The following is a 23,407-nucleotide window of genomic DNA, read 5'->3' as shown; positions in this document are numbered from 1 at the left end:
GGTCCAACATATATTGCCTTATAGGGCATCAAGGACCCCTTAATAAAGGTCTAATGTATATTTTCTCGTTAGACGATAAGGATCTTTCAATGAGTGTTCATCGTATCTTGCCTAGGGGGACAATGATCCTTTACTGAAGATCCAATGTCTATGGCCTCATAGGGAAGCAAGAAACCCTCAATAAAGGTCCAACGTATATTTCCTCACATGACAACAATGATCCCTCCAAGAAGGTCCAACGTATATTTCTGCATAGCACGGAAAGGATACCTCAGTGAAGGTATAACATAGATTTCTAACATGTACATATCAAATAGTAAAAAGGGTAAGGCACCTCATTAAAAAACTTCGGCCTTAAAGGGACCTCATTAGCGAATTCCATAGTGGGCGCCAAATGTACTTGCTAAATATATAATTGAAGGTGATAACATGCTCGCGTAGGATGCAAGATGTTATACTAGTGTTGCTTCTATGGATGGTTAATGATCTATGTTCTTGCTTGAGCACAATAAAGATGCCCACATCTTTCTTAACAAATTTTGGTGTGCTTGCGGTAAGTGGAAGTTAAGGAAAACCTACTCACACAAGGTTCGTGAGAAAATTTCTTTTAGTGGGTGTCTGGTGAAAATTTGTGACCCCCTTATCCATTTTGGAATCAGGGCATTTATAGAAGATCATTTGGGCTTGGACTAGAAATCCAGGAGAAAGTTTTCCCATTCCTCCTAGAAAGTATTGAGTGGAAAGACCAAGTCATCCCTCAATCGTGAGAGGAAAGCTTTTTTCCCTCTATCCATATTCCTCGATCATTTCTCCTAATACACCTCCGAAACGACATGTATCATATTAGATAAATTGTTGGTTTTGGGATTTTTGTGATCCATGCCTCACTCTGCACTTTCTATTTTAATTATTCCAACTATTTAAGAGGAAAAAATAGCCATTAATAGGTATTCAAATCCATTCTCACTCTCATATCACTTTTAATTTTCTCACTGACCTAGGTTTTGGAGTGCTAACCTTGCAGGCCATCTCTTTCTCTGCCGTTTCAGAAGCTCAAGACCACTACAACAACCGCTACTTCATCATTCACCCAACAATTCTGCCTCCACCATAAAACAATGACGTGTTATGTGGGAATCAAAATATGATTCCCACATATTTCTATATTGAAATCTCATCCGATATAGAGATCATGATCTCCTCTATTAGAACTTCAAATATTTATTTTTTGATATTCTTCCTCGAATTTCAACTTCCTTTCCAACAAATTTTTGTTTAGATTTATCAACCATGGTGGTATCCAAAGCCAATCGACCCTCCGTTCAATAGAAAGATATTGATGTAGCTGCTAAAGCTATTAAAAATCCACCTTATCTTCCTCAAATAGAGGATAATCTAATTTTGGTTGCATCTCTTTCCATTCCTTCACATCAAGATCATGTTCCGCCAAGCATCAGTGAAAGAGTATTCCAAATTATTATGCTATTCGAATCCACACAAAAATTTCATCAAGGAAAACCTTCACATTGACCTCCACCACTACGTATGATACTTGAACAAGAAACACTCACTGACCTTCAATTATTACAGGCTAACCTCAAGGTGCAAGGAGCTATTGATATGTTGAACATTGTTTACAATCTGGTGCATAAACATAGTTAACAATTCCTGCCAGGAAGGATGTTAAAAATTGAAGAGAGCCTATAACACATTAATACAAAGAATAATATTGTGTAGGAGGTGGAATCCCAAAGAAATCAAGCAGCCTTTCCCGAACTGGTCTCTATTAGGAAATAAACACCAAGAGGAGAAATTCAAAGGTCACCCGCTCGCGGTCGTCACTAAAGACATATGACCCCTCCCCCAATCTTGAAGGGGAAGCAGTAGTCATACTCTTTCAGAGGTTTGTCATCCTCGAAGGAGAGAGTGGTATGAAGAAGATGTTCTGGTACCATAGAAAAAAGAAACCCTTTATCCACTTGCATCCTCGATAGAAAATGTTCCACGTTTTTGGTCCTTTTTTTGAGTTTTTGTGTTGGATTTTAGTCCCCCAAAAGGGAGACCAAAACTCAAAAAAATACAAAATAGAGGAACCAAAATTGCAATTAATCCAAGAAAAAATAGACCATAGGAAAGTATGACGGGTACAAATGCTGGATATTTGAAAGAGGGTAAAGATAAGACTACATGTTATGAGAAAATAGGGGCTTGAGGAAACCCATATCTTAAAAGATTTGTTAAATAGGGAATATACTTACATCAATTATGAAGAAACACTAATGGGCAAGGGAGCAAGCCGAGAAACGGGGAATTTTGGACTTAACCGAACACCATAAAAAGACGGTAGTCGTCATAGAGAAGAAGGAGAACGCAACCCCTGATACAAATTTAACTTACACTCCCCTGAATAATTCAAGGGAGAAAGTTTTTAAGGAGTGTGCAATTATTGCTTTTAAGGAGATTGAAATTAGGAATTCTTACCCGGTCATGAATCATTATGAACATACAAGTTCAAGTACTTCTTTTTCCATAAGAGTCATGACTATAACACGAATGATTGCATCTAGCTGAAAGTGAAATAGAAGGACTAATTAAGAAGGAGTGGCTTGATGAATACACCCGAGATGATAAAAAAGGTCAGGTAAGTCGAGAGAGTTTACCGGTGAAGAAGTGCTGCCCCCATAGGAATAAATACACCAAGAAGACCATTCAAGTTGTTGCCATAACCAAAGGGGGAAATGAGACCAGCAATGAAGAAGAATAAGGCCATAAAGGGAAGCATAAATACGTCACCTCCATCACTTGGAGTGTCCAAAGAGCGAGTAACCCCTCAAAAGGGATGATGGATAGGAAGATCGCTGAGATGATGGTCATAAACAATTAGAAAGGAAACACTTAAGTTGGGATGTCGGGGAAGCCAATCCTCAGATGTTGCGACACTGAAAATGTGTGTGTGTGTGTGTGTGTGTACGTATGTGTGTATGTGTGTACGCATGTGTGTGTTGGGGGGGGGGGGGGGGAGTCACAAATTATATCTTTCCACTAGTGATCATGACCATAATTGAAAATTTTGACGTGTCCCGAGTCCTTATTGATGGAGCCAATTCCTCACATTTTTCAAAAAGATGGGACTAAAGATAAGAGAAATTATATTCCTATGAACGATCCGAAATGCAAGCCTTCAGTAGCAAGGTAACCCATCCCAAGGGGTATGTTGAACTAATTGTTACCCTAGGAGAAGGGTAAGACACCAGGACAATAACCTCACAATTTCTTATAGTACCTTACAAAAGCGTCTATAACTACATCTTGGAAAAACTCATCACAATGACCCTAAACATAATGGAATCCCTAGTTCACCTCAAACTTAAATGCCATAACATCCATGATGAACCATTGACAATAAGTGTTCACTTATCTATAGCAAATTAGGTATACAAAGTGTTGTGGCAAGACCAAAAGGAATGTGAAAACATAGCAACGAGAATCAATGTGGCTTACTTAATCATGAAGTTGAGACACATGGCTATCTAGCCCCCTATAGGTGAGGCGTGACACCCTAGCTGGATATGTGCAGGTAACTAATCCATCTAAAAGTCAAATCTAACTATTACATCCCCAACAATCAATAAGCAATGGCTACGTTAATTGGACCAATATGTAAATCTATGATTCGCTGATATGATGTACAACATTATCCCATAATTTTTTACCACTAAAATCTATTTCTTCCTTGTGATTATAAAAGTAACAGTGACTAAGGGGTGCTATCATAAATGCCAATGGCGTACAACCAAAGAGATCAAAGCCCCATCATAAAGAATCGAGGTCTCACTATCACAAACACCACAAATGCACGAATAAAGCTATCAAACCATATAGTGCTAACACACAAACAAAGAGAACGTAACATAAAGTGGAAAAGGCAGACGCGTCCCTCTTGGTAGCTAGCTACTCTAGATGCAGTGGTGAGTCAACATTATAGATATATGTACTTGCAAGTACTGTCAAGGTGATTCAAAGTGGTGGAGTTTGTTGATACCAAAGTTGTAATCACTTGGTTGATTTTGATGATGATAACACCTAATATCCAATGATATCTAGTGAACTCCTTACCTCTTAAAGATATCTCAAGAAGTCGTGTATGCTCCCAATACCAAGATGTTTTTATCAAGCTATGCTTTTGAAGATGATCTTGTTCATATGCAAATAAGACTTACCTTAAGCATCAATTCATCTCTTTGAAGTCAACTTGTTGTCCAATGACATTGAAGTGAAAACGTTTGTTTCAAGATTCTTCAGTGGTTTTGTCTCTCAACTCTTTGACGATGGCAATCAAATTGAAGACATCTAAAGCCTCACCAAGCCAAAGACTCAAAGTTCTTGTGTGATGCTAAAGTCAAAGATAAGGATGCCAATACTTGAAGCTTCAGAGTTGTGAAATATAGGAAGTGTGAAAGTCCGCCTGGTCATGTCTGTCTAAGTGATTAGAGTCTTGTAAAAGCATAAGGGTAACTCTAGAATTGCTAAGGAAAAATAACACACACACATAGACACACACACACGCACACACACACACACACACACAGACATACATACAGACAGACAGACAGACACACACACTCACTCGAACACACACACACACACACACACACACACACACACACATACACACACATACACACACACACACATACACACACACACACACAAAACCCTTTTAGAAGCCTTTCTTAATAATTTAAAACCACCTAAAATGTTTTTAAAGACCTAGCTAATTAATTAGGGAAATGTCTAATCAATTAGAAGTACATTTTATAAAGTATATTGATTAACTCTAGTGCTATAATAAATTATTTCACTTTGTAACACTCACAATTGATTGGAGCAAGTCTCTTAATGGGCGACAACTGCTAGAAATCAAAATATTCCATTTTGGGTGTAATAATCGATTAGCCTAATTGATTGTGACACTTGAATATCCCATGGATTATTTCCAAATTTATACCATGCTTGACCTATAAATAAAGATCTTTTCTACCATTTCTGACAACTCTGAAAAATGATATTTGATCCTACTTTCTCACTCTCTCATATTTTTCTATAAATTTCTCTTTTTCTCATTTGAATTTTGCCTTAATGCTGTGAGAGTGTTCTTGTGCTTAGTGGGGATCTTTGTTCTGAGTGAAGGGCATATTTGTAATTTACCTTAGAATGTATTATCTATTGAGTAAAGTATCTTATGTAAAAGTTGTTTGGTTGTGAGCTATACCTTTTAAAGTTCTTGTTTGGTTTGGAGATTTTCTTAGAAAGTCTCAGTTTGGTTCGTGAGTTTTGCCTGCTGCAAAAGCTCTCGTTTGGTTCATGAAGATCTACCAACAAAATCTCCAGAAAGGTTCCCGAGCTCATACTGTGTACAAGTTTCATTCGGTTCCGAAATCAGACAGTGTAAAATCTAATGCAAGATTCTTGAGTTAAGCCCATATAAAATCTTTGTCGCTTTGAGATCATCCCATGTAAAATATCATCTTGGTTCAAGATCATCCCGTGTAAAATCTTAGCTCGATTCGAAAGCCAACCCGTGTAAAACTATGATTAAATTTGGAAAATTGCTAGTCAAAACTCCAAGTTTGGTTGAAAGTTAGCCATTAAACTTCAAATCCTTGTAAAAAGAGGTTTGTGGGCATATCCTATTAAAAGTTCTCAAGAAACTGGAAACTTTCAAGAAGAATTCTTGGGGAGAGGATTATGCCCCTTTCATTTAGACTGAACCTGTATAATTTGTCGGCGTCTTTATCTTTCCTTTATCTTTTTCTTATAATTAATTAATTTATTTTTATTTTTTTATTTTTTTAGTTCCCCCCCTAAGTTTTTATATATATTTCCTTATTCTGCTACTTATTTCTTTGTTTTTTCACAAACGATTTTAAACTCTGATTTTCTCAAAGATTTTGTTTTTAATCAAATATTTTCAAACCACTACAATTCACCCCCACACTCTTGTATTTGGAGTCACTTGTCCAACAAGTGGCATCAGATCCTAACTCTTAATTAAATACTAATTGTCTCAAGAAGATGATGACTTCAAACATTTATTCTAACATGAGGACTTCCTAAACACACCTCCATTATTAAATGCTGATAGGTTTGATTTATGGAAAGTAAGATTTAAAGTGTCAACTATGAATTATGGAAAACCATAATCAATGGTTCATTTATTCCTACTCACTATATCAATGGTAAAGTAGTAGATAAACTTGATTTCCTTTAAAGTGAAGAAGACAAGAGAAAGTTCACACTTGATTTCAAAGTAAAAAAATGATTATGTATTTAAGTGAAAATCAATTCCTTTATGTCCTTAATTGTAATTCTTCCAAGGAAGTGTGGTACACTCTCGAGATGATCTATGATGTTCAACCATTGGAAATATTAGAGGACATGTTAAAACACCAGATGCATGTGAATTGTATCTTCATAGATGATGATCAACCATTGGAAATCTTGGAGGACATGTTAGAACTTTTGTGACTAATAAAGATCTAATACTTAAGAATTGGAATTATAAACCTGATCCAATCCTTAAATTGAGAGATGAAAGTGCTTATGATTTTCAAAAAAAATCTAGGAAGGAAGAAACCATCGAGAAAATTAACAATTTGATTCAAATATTAACGATGAATGAATGAGATCAAGAAACCTAGAAGAATAATTTGCAACTTCATCAAAAAAATCTTTTAAAGAAGAAGAAGAAAATTCAACCATGTAGTTTCATTTGAAAGAACAAATTTGGTAGATGAACAATCCTAAGATTATTTGTCGTCTGATAACGAAGAAACTTCATAAAGAATATTTGCTTCAATCAATAAAGAAGATGAAGAATATTCATCCAATGGAATATTTGAAAGAAGAAATTAGGAAAAATTTCCAAGACGCAAAATATTTTGATACTCAACAACAAGAATAATTCTTGAACAATCTTTACATATCCTTCATTTCTAGTATCCGATGAAGAAAATGAGCCAATAAAGGAAAGTTAAAGAGGGTTATATAAATACTCTTGCAAAAATTTCTTCAAAAAGATTCCAGATCGTACTTCTAAATATTCATGCGAGGAATCTCCTAAGGAATCATTAATGACATCCAAGGAGGATGGACATGTTTTCTTGAGAGTCTCTGACGAAGAAGATGGTTGTGAATTAACAACTTCATCGTACTAGCAATAATTTAAATTAAATGCCAAGTTAATCAAGGAACATGACAAGATGGTAAAGAGAAACGTTAAGGTATAAAATCTCTAATATTAGAAACCAAACTAATAATTATGAAACCTGTGTTTCAATAAAAAAGGAAGTGAATGATTCACCTGAAATCCTAAGTAAATTTACCAAGGGGAAAGAAAACCTAGATTTGATTCTATCAAATCAAAGGCCTCCTTTAAATAAAAATGGGTTAGAGCTTAAATCAAATATATCACTTAGTAAAGGTTTCAAAAATAGGAAGAAATTGAATCTCCCTATCTATAAATTTTTTTTATGTAATAAACTTGTCCATTTAAATCCATTTTGGTAAGATAACCTAACAAGACTTAAATATAATAACTTTAGACCTCTTAGGACTACTAATGCACCAAGACACAAAAAGATTTTGGTACCAAAGGTGAAAATATGATCTATTTTACAGGAATATTTTGTAGCTTTAATCAAGATTGAGTGTAAATTAAATGAAGTTGTGCAAAAAAGGTATGTATCTTGAGTATATAAGAGAAGGTCTTACTTGATGGCATTTAATGATCCCGATGCTTGTGATCAAAGTATGCTAGTTGATTATGTGTTTCAAAGGACATGATCAAGTCATCTCGTTGAGGGTGTTTCTTAACAACTGTGATGATATTGATGATTTTGTAACATATTAATAGGTTTAGGTGATAATTATGTAATGGATTTATCAGTCTATGAGGCTTGAAATAACTATCTTATCAATCTATTCACAGAGAAGAATTAATAACAATGGTTTGTCGTTCATTAGAAAAGGGGGAGTTTTCTCAAGTTGACTTGAGGTTTAAGGTGTTACACTTTATAGAGGTTGAAAAATCAGAATACTTTGATTAACCCCCTAAATAAGTAGTTTATTAATTTTTAGCAAGTAAAAATTTCTTTTACTAATGTTTAGGCTGAGTTTTTTAATTCTTCTTAAGAAATGGGTGCAATCTGAATGAAAAGGGGGTGCCAAAGGCAATATGCCAAAGTCAAATCTCAACCCAAGCCATAAAATACCAAGGAGACTAAAATAAGGCACATAATTGATTAGCCTAATCAATGGTTGTGTTTCAAATCTTAATCAATATTAGCTTGTATTTTCTCCTTAAATACGATCAAAGTGGAGCGTTGATGAAGAACACACAAAATCTTCAAATTTGATAGCAAATAATTGATTATTCTTCCAAATTAATCGATCATCACACTTGTTTTAGAAATAATTGCTTCCAACTTTTTCTGGGCTGAATTCTTATGGATTTTGTGGAGTGTTTATCAAGCTAAAGGGTTAAAAAATTCCATTATATAAAGGTATTCTTATTCCTTTCTTTTGCATCATCTCTTTTCCTCTCTCTTCTCTCTCTTTGTTTTGTGTGAGTCTATACTTGTTGTTACTACTATCATCTTGCTATTGCTCCGTCAAAGAGTGTGACTACTGGAAATCCACATTCAAACAAGTATCCCTTAAATGGGTTCTCATCAAAAAATCCAAAAAATTTATCCAACCGGAAGGTAATTCGACCGACTAGTATGTAATCAACGTTTCTCAGAGGATTAATTACCTATAAGAATATCAACAGAGAATTTTTAGAGAGTTCTTTGCTGAAATTCCAAACCAAATGTTTCCAATGCTTGTTAAAAAGTTTTACTCAAACCTCCAGATTGAAGGACCAACTTTCATGGCTCAGGTAAAAGGGGTTAAAGTCAGCATCAACACAAAGAGATTGAAAAGTTGTTTAGGCTACCCTTCATAGGAATATCCTACACCTATGATGAAACTTCAAAGTTCAAGACGCTCAATCTAAATACTATCATTTTATGGTTTATGGAAGATCCAATTGGTGAAAAGAAACTTCCTTGCAAAACAAATTTCTTGAAGGTTAAGTGTCGAGTTGTGCTTTATATGCTTACTCGAATTATTTTTCCCCAACAAGGATATATTGAAGCTCTAGGAAAAAAGGATGTAGTTCCCTTGTGTTTTTTAACATAACATCATCTAACAAGTTGGGTAGAAGAAATGTTCAACCACATGGTCTTTTGCAAGAAGAATCACTTAGTTGGACTACCTTATGGAATTTTGACCATCGAGATTCTGGCTAGAGAAAGAGTCGATCTTGTAGAAGAAAATGTTGACACGATCCTTTATCAGATCAACTCTACATGCCTCAACATAATGAAGGTTTGTATATTTAGAGGGAAATTAAGGAATGATCACATGGAGGAATAGGAAGACATAAATGTTCAGCCTATAGTAAATGAAGGAGTTCTGAACACCATCCTCGTAATCTCTCAAGAAAAGACTCTCTCAGTTTAAAGGATATCTAAGGAAGTTGCTTCCCTCACAAGGAATTAAAATGGTAAATCCATAGTTGGGAATGATGAAAGTGACAAAGTAGTTGTCTCACTAATATGTTTAATTTTAGAAATTATGTGTGTTTAACATTCTGCACTTATCCTTTTTTGTACTTTGAATTATGTTTAAATATTAAAGTATTTCCCTTTTCTAGTAAATTTTGTGTGATCAATGTGAACCATGTGCTTATTTATCATTATTATCTTGCATATTTTTCCCGCTTGTTTGATTATACTAAAGGGGGAGAAGTATACTCTCATGGGGAGTAGAGTATACTATTCACTCATGTGAGAGGGCGTTTAACCACTCCAAAATTTACCCTTTTGTTTTCTCTTTTACCACCTCCCTAAGATATACTCAACTATATGATTGCATGTACTATCAAGGTGATCCAAAGTGATAGAGTTTGTTGATATCAAAGTTGCAATCAACTGTTTAGTTTTGATGATGACAACACCTGCTATCCAATGATATCTAGTGAAGTCCTTATCTCTTAAAGATAACTCAAGAAGTTGAAGATGCTCCCAATACCAAGATGTTTTATCAATATATCCTTTTGAAGATGCTTTTGTTAAGATGCCTAGAAGACTTACCTTAAGCAACAAGTCATCTCTTTGAAGTCAACACTAATGTCCAACAATATTTAAGTGAAGACTTATGTTTCCAAATTCTTTGATGGTTTAGTCTCTCAACTATCTAAAAAATGTAATTAACTTGAAGACATCTCAAGTCTCATCAAGAAACATATTTAAAGTTCTTGTGTGATGCTAAAATCAAAGATACTGATGCCATGACTTGAGGCTTCAGAGTACTGAAAGAGAGGAAGTGTGAAAGTTTTCCTGGTTATATATGTCTGAGTGATCAAAGTCTTGTAAAAGAATAATGGTAACTCTAGAATTACTAATGACCCCCCCTCTCTCTCTCTCTCTCACACACACACACACACACACGAACACACACACACACACACACACACACACACACACACGAACATACACACACATACACACACACACACACACACACACAAAACTTTGAGAAACCTCTATTACTTTTTAAAACCACCTAAAACGTTTTTAAGGCCCAACTAATTTACTAAGGATTTGCCTGATCAATTAGAAGCACTTTTATAAACAATAATCAATTAGCCTTATTTCCACAATCAATTATTTCACTTTGTAACACTCACAATAGATTGGAATAAGTATTTTAATTATTGGCAATAACTAGAAATCAAAATATTGCATTTTGGGTTGTAATTATCTATTAGCCTAATAAATTGTGACACCTAATTAGCCCATGAATTGTTCCAAATTTATACCATGCTTTGGCCTATAAGTAGAAAGCTCTTCTACCATTTCAAACAATTCAAAAAAAGTATTTGATCCTACTTTATCACTTCTCATATTTTTCTATAAATATCTCTTTTTCTCACTTGAATTTGACCTAGTGCTTTGAGAGAGTGTGTGAAGGGCATATTTTTATACCCAATAGTGTATTATATCTTGATTGAAGTATCTTCTGCAAGAAGTTTTTTTGGTTGCAAGCTAAATCATTAAAAATTCTTGTTTGGTTAAGGGATTATCTTAGGAAGTCTATGTTTAGTTTGTGAGTTTCTTCGGCTAGAAAAGGACTCGTTTGATTCATGAATATCAACTAGCAAAATCTCCATGTAAAATATCGTGCAAGGTTCTTGAGCTAAGTCCGTATAAAAGCTCTGTTGGTTCGAGATCAGGAAGTGTAAAATCTCATCTTGGTTTGAGACCAGACCGTGTGAAGTCTTAACTTAGTTCGGAGGTCAACCTGTGTAAAACCCAAGTTCGGTTCGAAGGATAACAAGTCAAAACTCCAAGTTTGGTTGGAAGTTATCCATTAAACTTCAAATCCTTTTAAAAAGAGGTTTATGGACACATCCTATTAAAAACTCTCAAGATAGTGGAAAGTATCAAGAAGAATTCTTGGGGAGAGGATTAACCCACCTTCATTTAGACCGAACTTCTATAATGTGCTAGTGTGTGTCTCTTTCCCTGATCTCTTTTATTTTTCAATTATTTTCTTTCCTCAGTTTTTTCATCTGTTCCCTTAATCCGCTTCTTATTTCTTTGTTTGTTTTACAAAAAATTTTAAACTCTAATTTTCTCAAGGATTTTTTAATCAAATATTTTTAAACCTCTATAATTCACCCCCTCTTGTCTTTGGAGTCACTTGTCCAACACACATTACATTGACCTCGAACCAGGTTTTCACCTGGGGGAAGGGAACAAGTATCAACCCTTGGTTGGGCATGATCCCAAAATACGTATGATAAAACATCGAGCATGATCTTGGAAGGCAAGATATATCTTAGAGAAACAACTCTGGACTAAAAGCAATATCACTTAAACATGTAAAAATAATGGTAAGTAACAAAAACATAAATACACATTGCATGACATGAACCATAAATTTTACTTATTCATTGGATACACTCAGACTAGCTAATCCACCAAGGAAACCAACTTCCCATCTTCCATCGTTTGATCAAGACAGACTTGCTCTCGAGAGATACGCCCAGTGGGATAAAAATGCTCCACTAGCTGCAAAGACTCTCAAAAGAGTCTTGAGCAATAGAGAAACTCTCATCTAATGACTTCACATACTCGTTGGACAAGGTAAGGTTCTCACGACGCATATCAAGAAGATTGTTCTTAACCTTGTTTCGGACTTATTGACACTCCTTCAAAGATACCTCGAGCTCTTATAGCCTTTTCTAGGCAGAATCCAAGGACCTATTTGATCCATCAAGAGAGGCCTCCACCCTAAATAATGATTCCTGAGCAGAAACCAAGGTCTTGTTCTTCTTTGTCACCTCTTGAGCAAGCAATTTCACCTTCTCAACCAGAGTGCTAAGATACCTGAAAGGTTCCACAACTTTCTCTATGCCTAGAAATGAGGAAGACACATCCCAAATATCTACTAAACACCTATTTTTCTAAACAATAAACGAACCAACACCCTTTTTGAGCATCTCTTTCTCTCTCTAAAGATGGTATGGTAGGAAGATTCCCTATCGTCTGGAGGCTCCAAAGGCTAAGACACCCGACCGATGTGGTTTTTGCCAAATCTGGTAGCCTCCTTTAACAACTTCTTCAGACTTGTTTGAAAAATAAGAATAGTATTCATCAGAGATGGAAAATCGGAACTCCCTGGCCGTTCTTGGACCTGGGCGAGCTAATAGTACAAGAGGTAACCCAATTGGAGCCGACACATGCTCCTCGATGAACCTCAATTAAGGACATTGAATAAGCATCATGTCCAATGGAAAATCTTCAAGTTTGGGAATAAGATCCGAACTAACCCCACCTTTAGGATATGATGAGCGTAGACCATCATCCACCACGACCCAAGTGAGCGAACCTTAGACTCCCATTTACGTCGAGGAAGGCATGAACCAAATTGTCGGTCCGATTAAAACCCTTGAAGTAGACTTCTCTGAATATACAGAGTATTTGAGGTACCCTCTAGAAGAGATATATCTCGGGAATATTTTTCCATCTGTTGAATTTGTTTCTCACAACTTATTGCATATGCATAACTAATAAGAGAGATGTTAAAAAAAGGATTATTCAAGAACACAATTGAGATGGGAAAGATTTATGTGGCCCATACCAAATATAGCTTTCCTCTGTGTGTGTGTGTGTGTGGGCCTAACTCTCTCACACACACACATACACTCACACACATAAACACACACACACACACACACACACACACACACACACACACTTTCTCCTGGTTCTAGCATCCACCAGCAAGTGTATATCTACAAACCTTTTCAACCGCCTCCTTGATGTTGCATCATAAGGAACAACTTCATTGACATAATTGAGCTCCTCGTAAAAGGCCAATAGTTGCCTCTTCAAGTATACCTCTTCTTGGAATATGTATTCCTCCTTATAAACATAAGATTTGTTTCCCGTTAATATATGACTATATCACCATAATTTGTGGAATAAATCCATCACATATGGCGGCCAAATTTATATTTTACATATATTCGCACGAGCTTCTTCATTATAAGGCGTGACCAAGAAGAAGTGATCCTTAAAATGCTTCACGTTGTCATAATAGGTCTCAAAGAATTTGGTGACTTACCTCAAATAAATCAGACCTAAAGCTCATATGTGATTAGTTGTGTTGTTTTGAGTCTTAAAGAGATATAAGATAAATAACAAGGTTGGATTGGCCCCCTTATATTCACCAAAATCTTGAAAAATATTGACAAATGTCCAACTCACCAGATGCAATTATGAAGGGGACATCATTAAGTTTAATTATATTATATGGATAACAAGATTCCAAACACAAATTGTAACAATGTGTAACTGGATAACATAGGAAATGGTAACACTGTTTGGTGTCCTACATATAAAGGGTGTTAACCTAATAAAAGGAAATTAACTCTTAATAGCCAGAAGTAAAAAATGGTCTAATTTGAACTCTCCTAGTTCAATTACTCTTTTCCTAACACTACCCATGAACTTTGATCTAGGACCCCCCCCCCCCCCCCCCCCCCTTGAATCAGAGGCTCCTCTCACTTTCACTCAAACACTCTCCCAAGTGCTTGGATAGTCACAAAAGATTGTTAATGATGGAAAAATATTACAACTCAAATAATCTATTCTCCTAACTTAGAAGAAAGATTCATGAATATAGTATTACACAAAATAAACACAAGACATAACACAAAATAACACGCCTAGATTAGTAATACAAGGTATTAGTCTTCACAATGGATAATGCCTCCTTAAATAGCAACAATGGTCCAACTTAAAATCCTATTAGGTCTTGGTCTTGAATCATGCCTGAACTTCCCAAAGGCACAAGAAACCAATCTTCAATTACGTTGATTGAAAAACTTTGATTGATTAAATCTTGAACAAATTAAACTATCTCAAATTTAATCTTGCTAAAAGCGACTCTGAGAAAAACTTCCTTATTCCAAAAAGTTCATAAAAGATAAAAACCTAATTAAATATAAAAGGAAAAAAAATCATTAAAAGACTAAAATCACTCAAATTTACTGCGCGCGAAGCAACTCAGAGCGAGACACAATGTCTCACAGAATGAGGGACATCATGGTTAACATGTTGTTTTCCTACTGGCATGTATTGATCACAGAGAGACATGTTATCTCACATCTTGGAATAACATATTACTTCACATGATGCCTATAAAACGATGTCAATATTATGTAATAACAAACTCCCTATTTGGCAAACTTTTAGGCAAATACAACATGCAAGATGTGGTGCACAATCTTACAAACATTCTTCAAGACATGATTGTCAAATTATCAAAGTGCAAAGAAACTAATAAATAAAAATATTAAATAAGATCTCAACATCTTCATATTCTTAACAAAAATAAAAGATCTCAAAAAACCATATAAGAGCAACACGAGGACTTGCATTTTATCTCCCCCTATTTTCCACAAAATGGACAAAGAGTGTTAAAGTAATACCCATTCCAGAAAGGGAAAGAGTACCAGAAAAGAGCCAACCCAACATAAGGTAGAAGGAACTATTATCCAACCCATACAGGGCAATTACATCACCAAAACCAAAAAACCCACACATGGGTAGAGAAAAGAACCCAGGATCCAGCCAAAGTGGCTTACACAATGCTTAATCAATGATTTTTTTTAACATTCATCAAATAGTTACTACAAGTCACCATCAGAGACATATTTGTACTCCACATCTTCACCACTTTCACCATCTTCACGATTGACTTGCACATCATCTTTACTTGATGTATTAACATCCTTCTCAACATCTTGCCTTAAGCTTGAGAGGTGGAAGCTACATACACTTTGGGATTCATCATTTGAATGATTCTATCAACCTTATTTTTCCTATTTGTTGAGGTGGTAATTATCTCCTGAGGAGTCTTGGAGACATGCATAAGCTCATTCAACATGTGTCTTCTGGAAGCTCCTAACATGGGAGGGACCTCAATCAGATTGACACATGTTTATGAATTTGCTTTACCAAAGTTTGGAAGGTTAGGGAGCATAATGTTCGAGACATGTTTCCAAAGAAACAACTTATAACTGAAATTTAGGGGGCTATTAGAAATTACAACAAAATCTTCGTTAGTTAAAATATTCGATTTTTGTTTAATAACTATACCAAAAATAAGGGACGAGAAAGTAGTAGGTAACTTTACAGCAAAGGATTTAACTTGTTTTAGAATTTATTCAAAGACGTACTCACCAAAATCAATGGAAGATCTTGTTCCTATCTAATGAAGAAGTCTAGCAAGAGAGGGTATGATACCTGAACCATGATTGGTAAGATCCCAATTAGGTATTCCTATTTTGTTAAGGATAACATACTTTGTTAAGTCTGACATGTTGTGATTGGTTGCATTTTGGAAAAATAAGTATTTTTGACAGATGTTAAACAAGATGTCTTGACATGTTGTTTCAACATTGCATCGTGACCTAGCTTAAGTATCTTGTGAGATTAGTTTCTTTAATGTTTTATATGAAGATTCTCTGAGGATTTAATTCACGTATTATGTTGAGCATTTTCCATAAAGCATAAGACTATTGTGTCTTGACTTATTTACGAAGTAATGATGTCAAGACATTTTAGGAAACATCTGATTTGATTGATATCATATCTTCAGAAGATTGTGCAGAGATGTTGGATCTGTTGCAAATCAAGAACGAAGCCCATGCCTTTCCACTGCTATTTATAGAGAGGTTCTAAAACTAAGAAGGTATCGAAGCAGTGTAGCATATTGTTCAAATTAGGGTTTCGTGTGTGTTCTTTGTGTAAGCCATTCGAGTATCTCCTTGATACTTGAATTGGACCTGGTGTATTGAGTTATAACTAACAATCCCTCGTAAGCTTTTAAGCAAGAGTGGGTTGTATTTGTCAGTTGTAAGTTGTTATGAGTTTGAGGGAAGTGAGATGCGTCTCATATCTAGGAGTCTCCTAGATAGAGACTTCCATGGGTAGAGATTAGGTGAGAAGTCTGTAAAAGTTGAGGTTGTTCAGGACTTTAAACTAATTCTGTGATAGTGGATTTCCTTCATGGCTTAGTAGCCTCCAGATGTAGGTGACGTTGCACCAAACTGGGTTAACAATTGATTGTGTTATTTTCTGTCATACTGTTATTTAAATCCTGTTATTGTTTGTGATGTGATAATTTGCTGACCCTGAGGTCGTGACATCGTGTACGACATCAGGGACCTGCTTTCCAGAATTTCAATTGGTATTAGAGCAGGCATCCTGCTCTATTTCTGGGTGAGATCCAGGGAAGATACTTTCTGGCTCTATGGACAAGGAAGAATGACTTATTAAAAGACCCCCCATCTTAGATGGATCTAACTATGACTATTGGAAGGCAAGGATGATGGATTTCTTAAAATCCATGGATAATGAGACATGGAAAGATGTCATTAAGGGATAGGAACATCCTGTTGTGGATGACAAAGATGGGAAGGTTACTACTGAACTGAAACCTGAAGAGGACTGGTCTAAGGAAGAAGATGAATTGGCTCTTGGAAACTCCAAAGCCTTGAATGCCCTATTCAATGGGGTTGACAAAAATATATTCAGGTTGATAAATACATGTACTATACCTAAAGAAGCTTGGGAGATCCTCAAAACTACTCATGAAGGCACATCCAAAGTGAAGATGTCTAGACTTCAGCTTCTCACTACCAGATTTGAGAATCTAAGGATGAAAGATGATGAGAATATTCATGATTTTCACATGAGTATTCTTGAAATAGATAATTCATCTAGTGCCTTGGGAGAAAAGATGCCAGAAGAGAAACTGGTGAGAAAAATTCTCAGGTCTCTACCTAAGAAATTTGACATGAAGGTCACAACAATTGAGGAAGCTCAAGACATTAGCACCATGAGAGTATATGAACTTATTGGGTCTCTCCAAACCTTTGAATTGGGTATTAGTGACAGCTCTAAAAAGAAAACCAAGAATTTAATGTTTGTATCCAACACTGAAGATGAACAAAACCAACGTGACTTGGATACTGATGAAGGAATGACCAATGCTATAGTTCTTCTAGGAAGATAATTCAACAAGGTTCTAAAGAGAATTGACAGGAAGTCAAGACCAAATGTCAAGAACATCCCTTTTGACATCAGGAACAATAATGATTTCCAGAAAAGAATAAGAATTGAAGAGAGATCCAATCAAGGAAAAGGGATTCAGTGTCATGGGTGTGAAGAATTATGACACATTAGATCCGAACGTCCTACCTATCTCAAGAAACAAAAAAAGAGGTTGTTTGTCTCTTGGTCTGATGAGGATAACTCTGAAAGTAAACTTGAGGATGAAGCTGATAAACATGTTATTGCTCTAACTGGAAGGTATGAATTTGATGAAGATTCATGTGATGAAGAATTATCCTATGAGGAACTAGATACATACTACAGAGAACTCTGCATCAGAAGTGAAGAAGTGTGCCAGCTAGGAGAAAAAAAGAAGAAAATTATATCTCAAATGCATGATGAAAAGGAAGGATTTTATTTCACCATCTCTGATCTCCAAAATGAGGTGATACTGTTGACTTCCAAACTTGACAAGACTGTAAGAATGCTGAACAAGGGATCTAATGTGTTATATGAAGTTTTGCAAATTGGAAAAGCGACTGGAGATCTGAGAGGGGTTGGCTTTAAACATCAATCTCTGCACAACCAAGGAGAAATCTCTATGACCAACTTTATTCTTCCAAAGAGGGAGTCTAAACCTGTAATGTCTAAACCTCTGGCTCAACATCATGCCAGTCATCAGAACACCCAAACTAAAGGCAAGTTATTACGCTGAAGATGTCATTACTATGGAAAATATTGTCATATAAAGCCCTTATGTTTCAAATTGTATGGTTATCCCAGGTATCCAACACAACCCAGGGCTAATCAAAAGAAAGAATGGATACCCAAGCCTATCAACACTAGCCTTATAACTCACACCTCTCTTAGAGCCTCAGCTCGAGAAGACTGGTATTTTGATAGTGGATGTTCCAGACACATGACAAGTGTCAAGAAGTTCCTTGAAAACATCAAGTCATACTCAACCAACTATGTCACATTTGGAGATGAGGTTAAAGGTGAAATTAAAGGGGTTGGAAGACTAACATGTACATGACTCCCAAGTCTCGATCATGTCCTATTGGTAAAAGGTCTGACTGCTAATTTGATTAGTATCGGTCAACTGTGTGATAAAGGTCTTAAAGTTAACTCCACAAAATCAGAGTGTCTAGTCACAAATGGGAAAAATGAAGTTTTAATGATGGGAGTCTGGTCTAAGGACAACTGTTACTTGTGGTCATCTAAAGAAACAAACTACACTTTCACATGCCTGATATCCAAAGAAGACGAAGTTAACATCTGGCATCAGAAACTGGGACATCTACATATGAAGGGCATGAAAAGGATTATGTCAAAATAAGCCATCAGAGGTATTCCAAGACTCAAGATTGAAAAAGGTAAAATCTGTGGTGAGTGTTAAGTTGCGAAGCAAACCAAGATGTCACATCCAAAGTTACAACATTAGACGACTTCAAAAGTTATGGAACTTCTTCATATGGACTTAATGGGTCCTATGCAGGTTGAGAGACTTCTAGGGAAAATATACATATATGTAGTTGTTTATATTTTTTCAAGATTCACGTGGGTGAACTTCATCAAAGAAAAATCAGATATCTTTGAGGTGTTCAAACATCTATGTCAAAGGATTCAAAGATAGAAGGAAAATGGATTTGTCAGGATTCAAAGTGACCATGGGAAGGAATTTGAAAATATCATATTTGACGAATTTTGCTCCTCTGAAGGTATTGGTCATGAGTTCTCCTCTCCTATCACCCCTCAGCAAAATGCCGTTGTTGAATGCAAGAACATAACTCTAAAAGAGTCAGCTAGAGTCATGCTTCATGCCAAGCATCTACCCTACCATTTTTGGGCTGAAACAGTGAATACTACTTGCTATATTCATAATATAGTCAGTCTAAGAACCGGTACCTCAACTACACTTTATGAATTATGGAAATGAAGGAAGACCACTGTCAAATACTTTCATGTTTTTGGAAGAAAATGCTACATCCTAGCTGACCGTGAACAAATAAGAAAGATGGATCCCAAGAGTGATGAAGGAATATTTTTGGGATACTCTACAAACAACAGAGCCTATATAGTTTTTAATTCCAAAACCAAAGTCATGATGGAACCCATCAATGTTGTAATGGATGACAATATCTCAGAAAAAGGGACCGATGTTGAGGAAGATGTTGGGACATCATCTCAGCAAATTAACACATCTGAAAATGAGGAAGTTATTAAGTTAGACAGTGAATCAGGAGGAATTGAACCAGACAACCCCCAAGTCAACAAAGGTCCCTCCATCAGAATTCAGAAAGATCCTCCAACAGATCTCATTATTGGAAACCTTAATGAAGGGGTAACAATTAGATCTAGAGATGTAATCTCAAATGCTTGCTTTGTTTCTAAGTTTGAAACAAAAAATGTGAAGGAACTTGACTGATGAATTTGGATCAATTCTATGCAAGAGGAATTAGGCCAGTTTATAAGAATTGAAGTATGAGACTTAGTTCTTAGGCCTAAAGGAATGAATGTTATTGGCACAAAGTGGATCTACAAGAACAAATATGAAGAAAAAGGGATTGTAACCAGAAACAAGGCCAGACTTGTTGCTCAAGGATACACTCAAATTGAAGGGGTTGATTTTGATGAGCCTTTTCCCCTGTAGCCCACCTTGAGTCAATAAGAATACTATTAGGAGTGGCTTGTTTACTTAAATTCAAACTATTTCAAATGGATATGAAAAGTGCCTTCTTAAACGGGTACTTGAACAAAGAAGTCTATGTTGAACAACCTAAGGGGTTCATAGATCCCAACTTTCCAGATCATGTCTACAAACTAAGGAAGTCTCTCTATGGATTAAAGCAAGCACCTAGGGCTTGGTATGCAAGGCTCACTGAGTACCTTGTTAATAATGGATACAGGAAATGAGGAACATATAAGACACTGTTTGTTAAAGAAGAGCATGGTAAACTCATGATAACTCAAATATATGTTGATGACATTGTGTTTGGAAGGAAGTCGAACCAGATGGTACAACGTTTTTTCAGAAAGATGCAATTTGAGTTTGAAATGAGTCTTGTTAGTGAACTGACATACTTTCTTGGGCTCCAAGTCAAACAAATGGATGACAATATCTTCATCTCTCAAAGTAAGTATGCTAAGAATATAATGAAGAAGTTTGGCATGGAAAATGCTAGTCATAAAAGGACACCTGCACCAACTCATTTAAAACTGACTAAAGATGAAAAATGTGTAAATATGGATCAAAGTCTATACAGGAGTATGATTGGTAGTCTGTTGTATCTTACAACTAGCAGAATGGACATTACATTTGTTGTAGGAGTTTGTGCTAGATATCAATTTGAACCCAAAATGAGTCATACTACTCAAGTGAAAAGGATTCTGAAGTATATCAATGGAACTAGTGAATATGGAATGTTGTATTCTCATAATGCAAACTCCTTACTTACATGATATTAAGATGCAGATTGGGCAGGTAGTGCTGATGATAGAAATAACACTTCTTGAGGATGTTTATTCTTGGGAAATAATCTTATATCTTGGTTCAGTAAGAAGCAAAATAATGTGTCCCTATCTAAGGCTAAGGATGCATATATTGTAGCAGGAAGTAGTTGCTCTCAATAAATAGGATGAAACAAATGCTAGAAGAATACAATGCCCAGCAAGATGTCATGACATTGTATTGTGACAACCTAAGTGCAATTAACATTTCCAAGAACCATATTCAGCACAACAGAACTAAGCATATTGATATCCGTCATCACTTTATTAGGGATCTGGTGGAAGACAAAATTGTTACTCTTGAGCATGTAACTAATGAGAAGCAACTAGTATATATTTTTACTAAAGATTTAGATGCAAATAAGTTTGAAAAATTAATGGACGAGTTGGGCATTTGTATGCTTAAAGAATTATAGCAATTACTGAAGTAGAGATATGGAAATCAAGTTTTCTCTTCCCTCCACTTAATTGTGCATAAAACTCAAGGATTATCAGTATAACTTTTCCTTATTTTTCCAACGCTGCACCCTAGCCACTCTCATGCTACCTCATGTATTCTCTCTCTCAACCTTGCTCTCAGACACTCTCATCTCTCCATCTTCTCTCTACAGTTCATACAGAAAACCTCCAAAATGTCTCAACCTTGTGTCTCCATTATGAGCAAACACTCCAAAGAGCAATCAAACCCTAAAAATATTGGTACTAAGATAGATCTCTCTAATGTCATTACTGATGTTGTTCCCCTATCGATCGTTCCTGTCCATGCAACTCCTATGAGAAAGGCTAAAACTTCTTCTTCAAGGAAAGGCAAGCCTTCTAAAGTAAGTACCTCTTCCACTCCTTCCATGATTGCTAGAAATATGAATGCTCCTGAACCCCCAACTGTAGTGAAGAAACCCCGGTCTATGACTAGTCTGTATCTCGATCCCATCAACATTGAAGCTAATGTTGATATGTCTAAAGATTGTCCCGTTGTGACAAATGTTATGGAAGATGTTAAAGCCTCTGAAAACAGTAATAGACCTAGACTCTGATGATATTACCATCGGTCAAAGACTGGCTCCTGGGATAGCTAAAAGGTTGAAGAACAGAAAATGTCAAGCTATTGGATCCTCTAACACACCCTCCAAGTCTGTCAGGAAAAGAGCTAGTGTTAGTCCCACAAAAAGATGGAACAAGGTGGTTACTCCCGTTCCTAAGAAGAAATCCCTGAAAAGGAAGGAAGTTCCTTCTGAGTCTAGTTATTCTGACCATGATGTCAAACATAATTTTCAGGACATCATCTCTACTTCCATAAAGCAAACCCATGGGAAGAAGATACCAGCTAATATCCCTGAAGTTCCATTTGACAACATTTCATTTCACTCTGTGGAGAATGTTGAAAAATGGAAATTTATTTATCAAAGAAGATTAGCATTGGAAAGGGAATTGGGGAAATATGCTTTTGAATGTAAAGAGGTGACGAGTCTGATTCAAGAGGCTAGATTAATGAAAACTGTAATTGGTTTTGGCAAGTGTTATGAAATACTTGTCAAAGAATTTATCGTGAATATCTTCAAGGAATGTGACAACAAGAGGAGCAAGGAGTTTAGAAAAGTCTATGTCAGAGGAAGATGTGTGGATTTTTCTCCTAAAATAATCAACAGGTTCTTGGGCAGAAATGAAGAAGAACAAGCTGAAATTAAAGTCTCTGACAATGTCATCTGCAAAGTTTTTACTGTTAAGCAAGTGAAGGAATGGCCAAGAAAAGGGAAACTGTCTACTAGTGCCTTGAGTGTCAAGTATGTGTAACACCCCAAAATTTGCCCTCCTCATTCATGCATTCATTTAGAATTTCATATTGCATTTCATCATGTCAATCAGAATTAGATCCAAAAAAAAAAAAAAAAAAACGAAAAAAAAAATAAATAATAATTTTTTACAAAAAAATAAAAATAATAAAAAAATAATAAATTTTTTTTAATTAATTAATTAATTAATTAATTAATTAAATAATTAAATAAATAAAATATAATAAAATTTTTTGGACTTGAGTCTCTCTCATTTGAGCCCACAAAACCATGAAATTCAGTCTATAAATACCAAGGCTTCACTTGAGAGAACACAGAAAAAAGGGGGATTTTGAAGAGAAGCAAAATACTCTGAGGTTTCCTTGGAAA

The 23,407-nt window shown here is 35.7% G+C and overlaps 1 protein-coding gene across 1 annotated transcript; it reads left to right on the top strand.

The window, feature by feature from the left end:
* The first annotated feature begins 21,880 nt into the window (after positions 1-21,880).
* LOC127079783 (uncharacterized) lies at positions 21,881-23,039 on the top strand. The gene is made up of 2 exons (XM_051020151.1): positions 21,881-22,132; positions 22,242-23,039. Exons 1-2 carry the CDS (start codon positions 21,881-21,883, stop codon positions 23,037-23,039), a joined length of 1,050 nt encoding a protein of 349 aa, XP_050876108.1.
* The last annotated feature ends 368 nt before the right edge of the window (positions 23,040-23,407 follow it).

The sequence above is a fragment of the Lathyrus oleraceus genome, chromosome 5, assembly GCF_024323335.1.
Source record: "Lathyrus oleraceus cultivar Zhongwan6 chromosome 5, CAAS_Psat_ZW6_1.0, whole genome shotgun sequence".
Classification (NCBI taxonomy): Eukaryota; Viridiplantae; Streptophyta; class Magnoliopsida; order Fabales; family Fabaceae; genus Lathyrus; species Lathyrus oleraceus.
Note: the sequence above shows the minus strand (reverse complement) of the source record. Positions and strands in the feature narration are given on the sequence as shown.

Excerpts from the sequence above, each read along its gene's own strand:
- LOC127079783 (XM_051020151.1), top strand. The coding sequence starts at position 21,881 with ATGTCTCAACCTTGTGTCTCCATTATGAGCAAACACTCCAAAGAGCAA. Across the intron at positions 22,133-22,241 it reads ATGCTCCTGAACCCCCAACT|ATGTTAAAGCCTCTGAAAAC; the intron begins GTAGTGAAGAAA and ends ATGTTATGGAAG.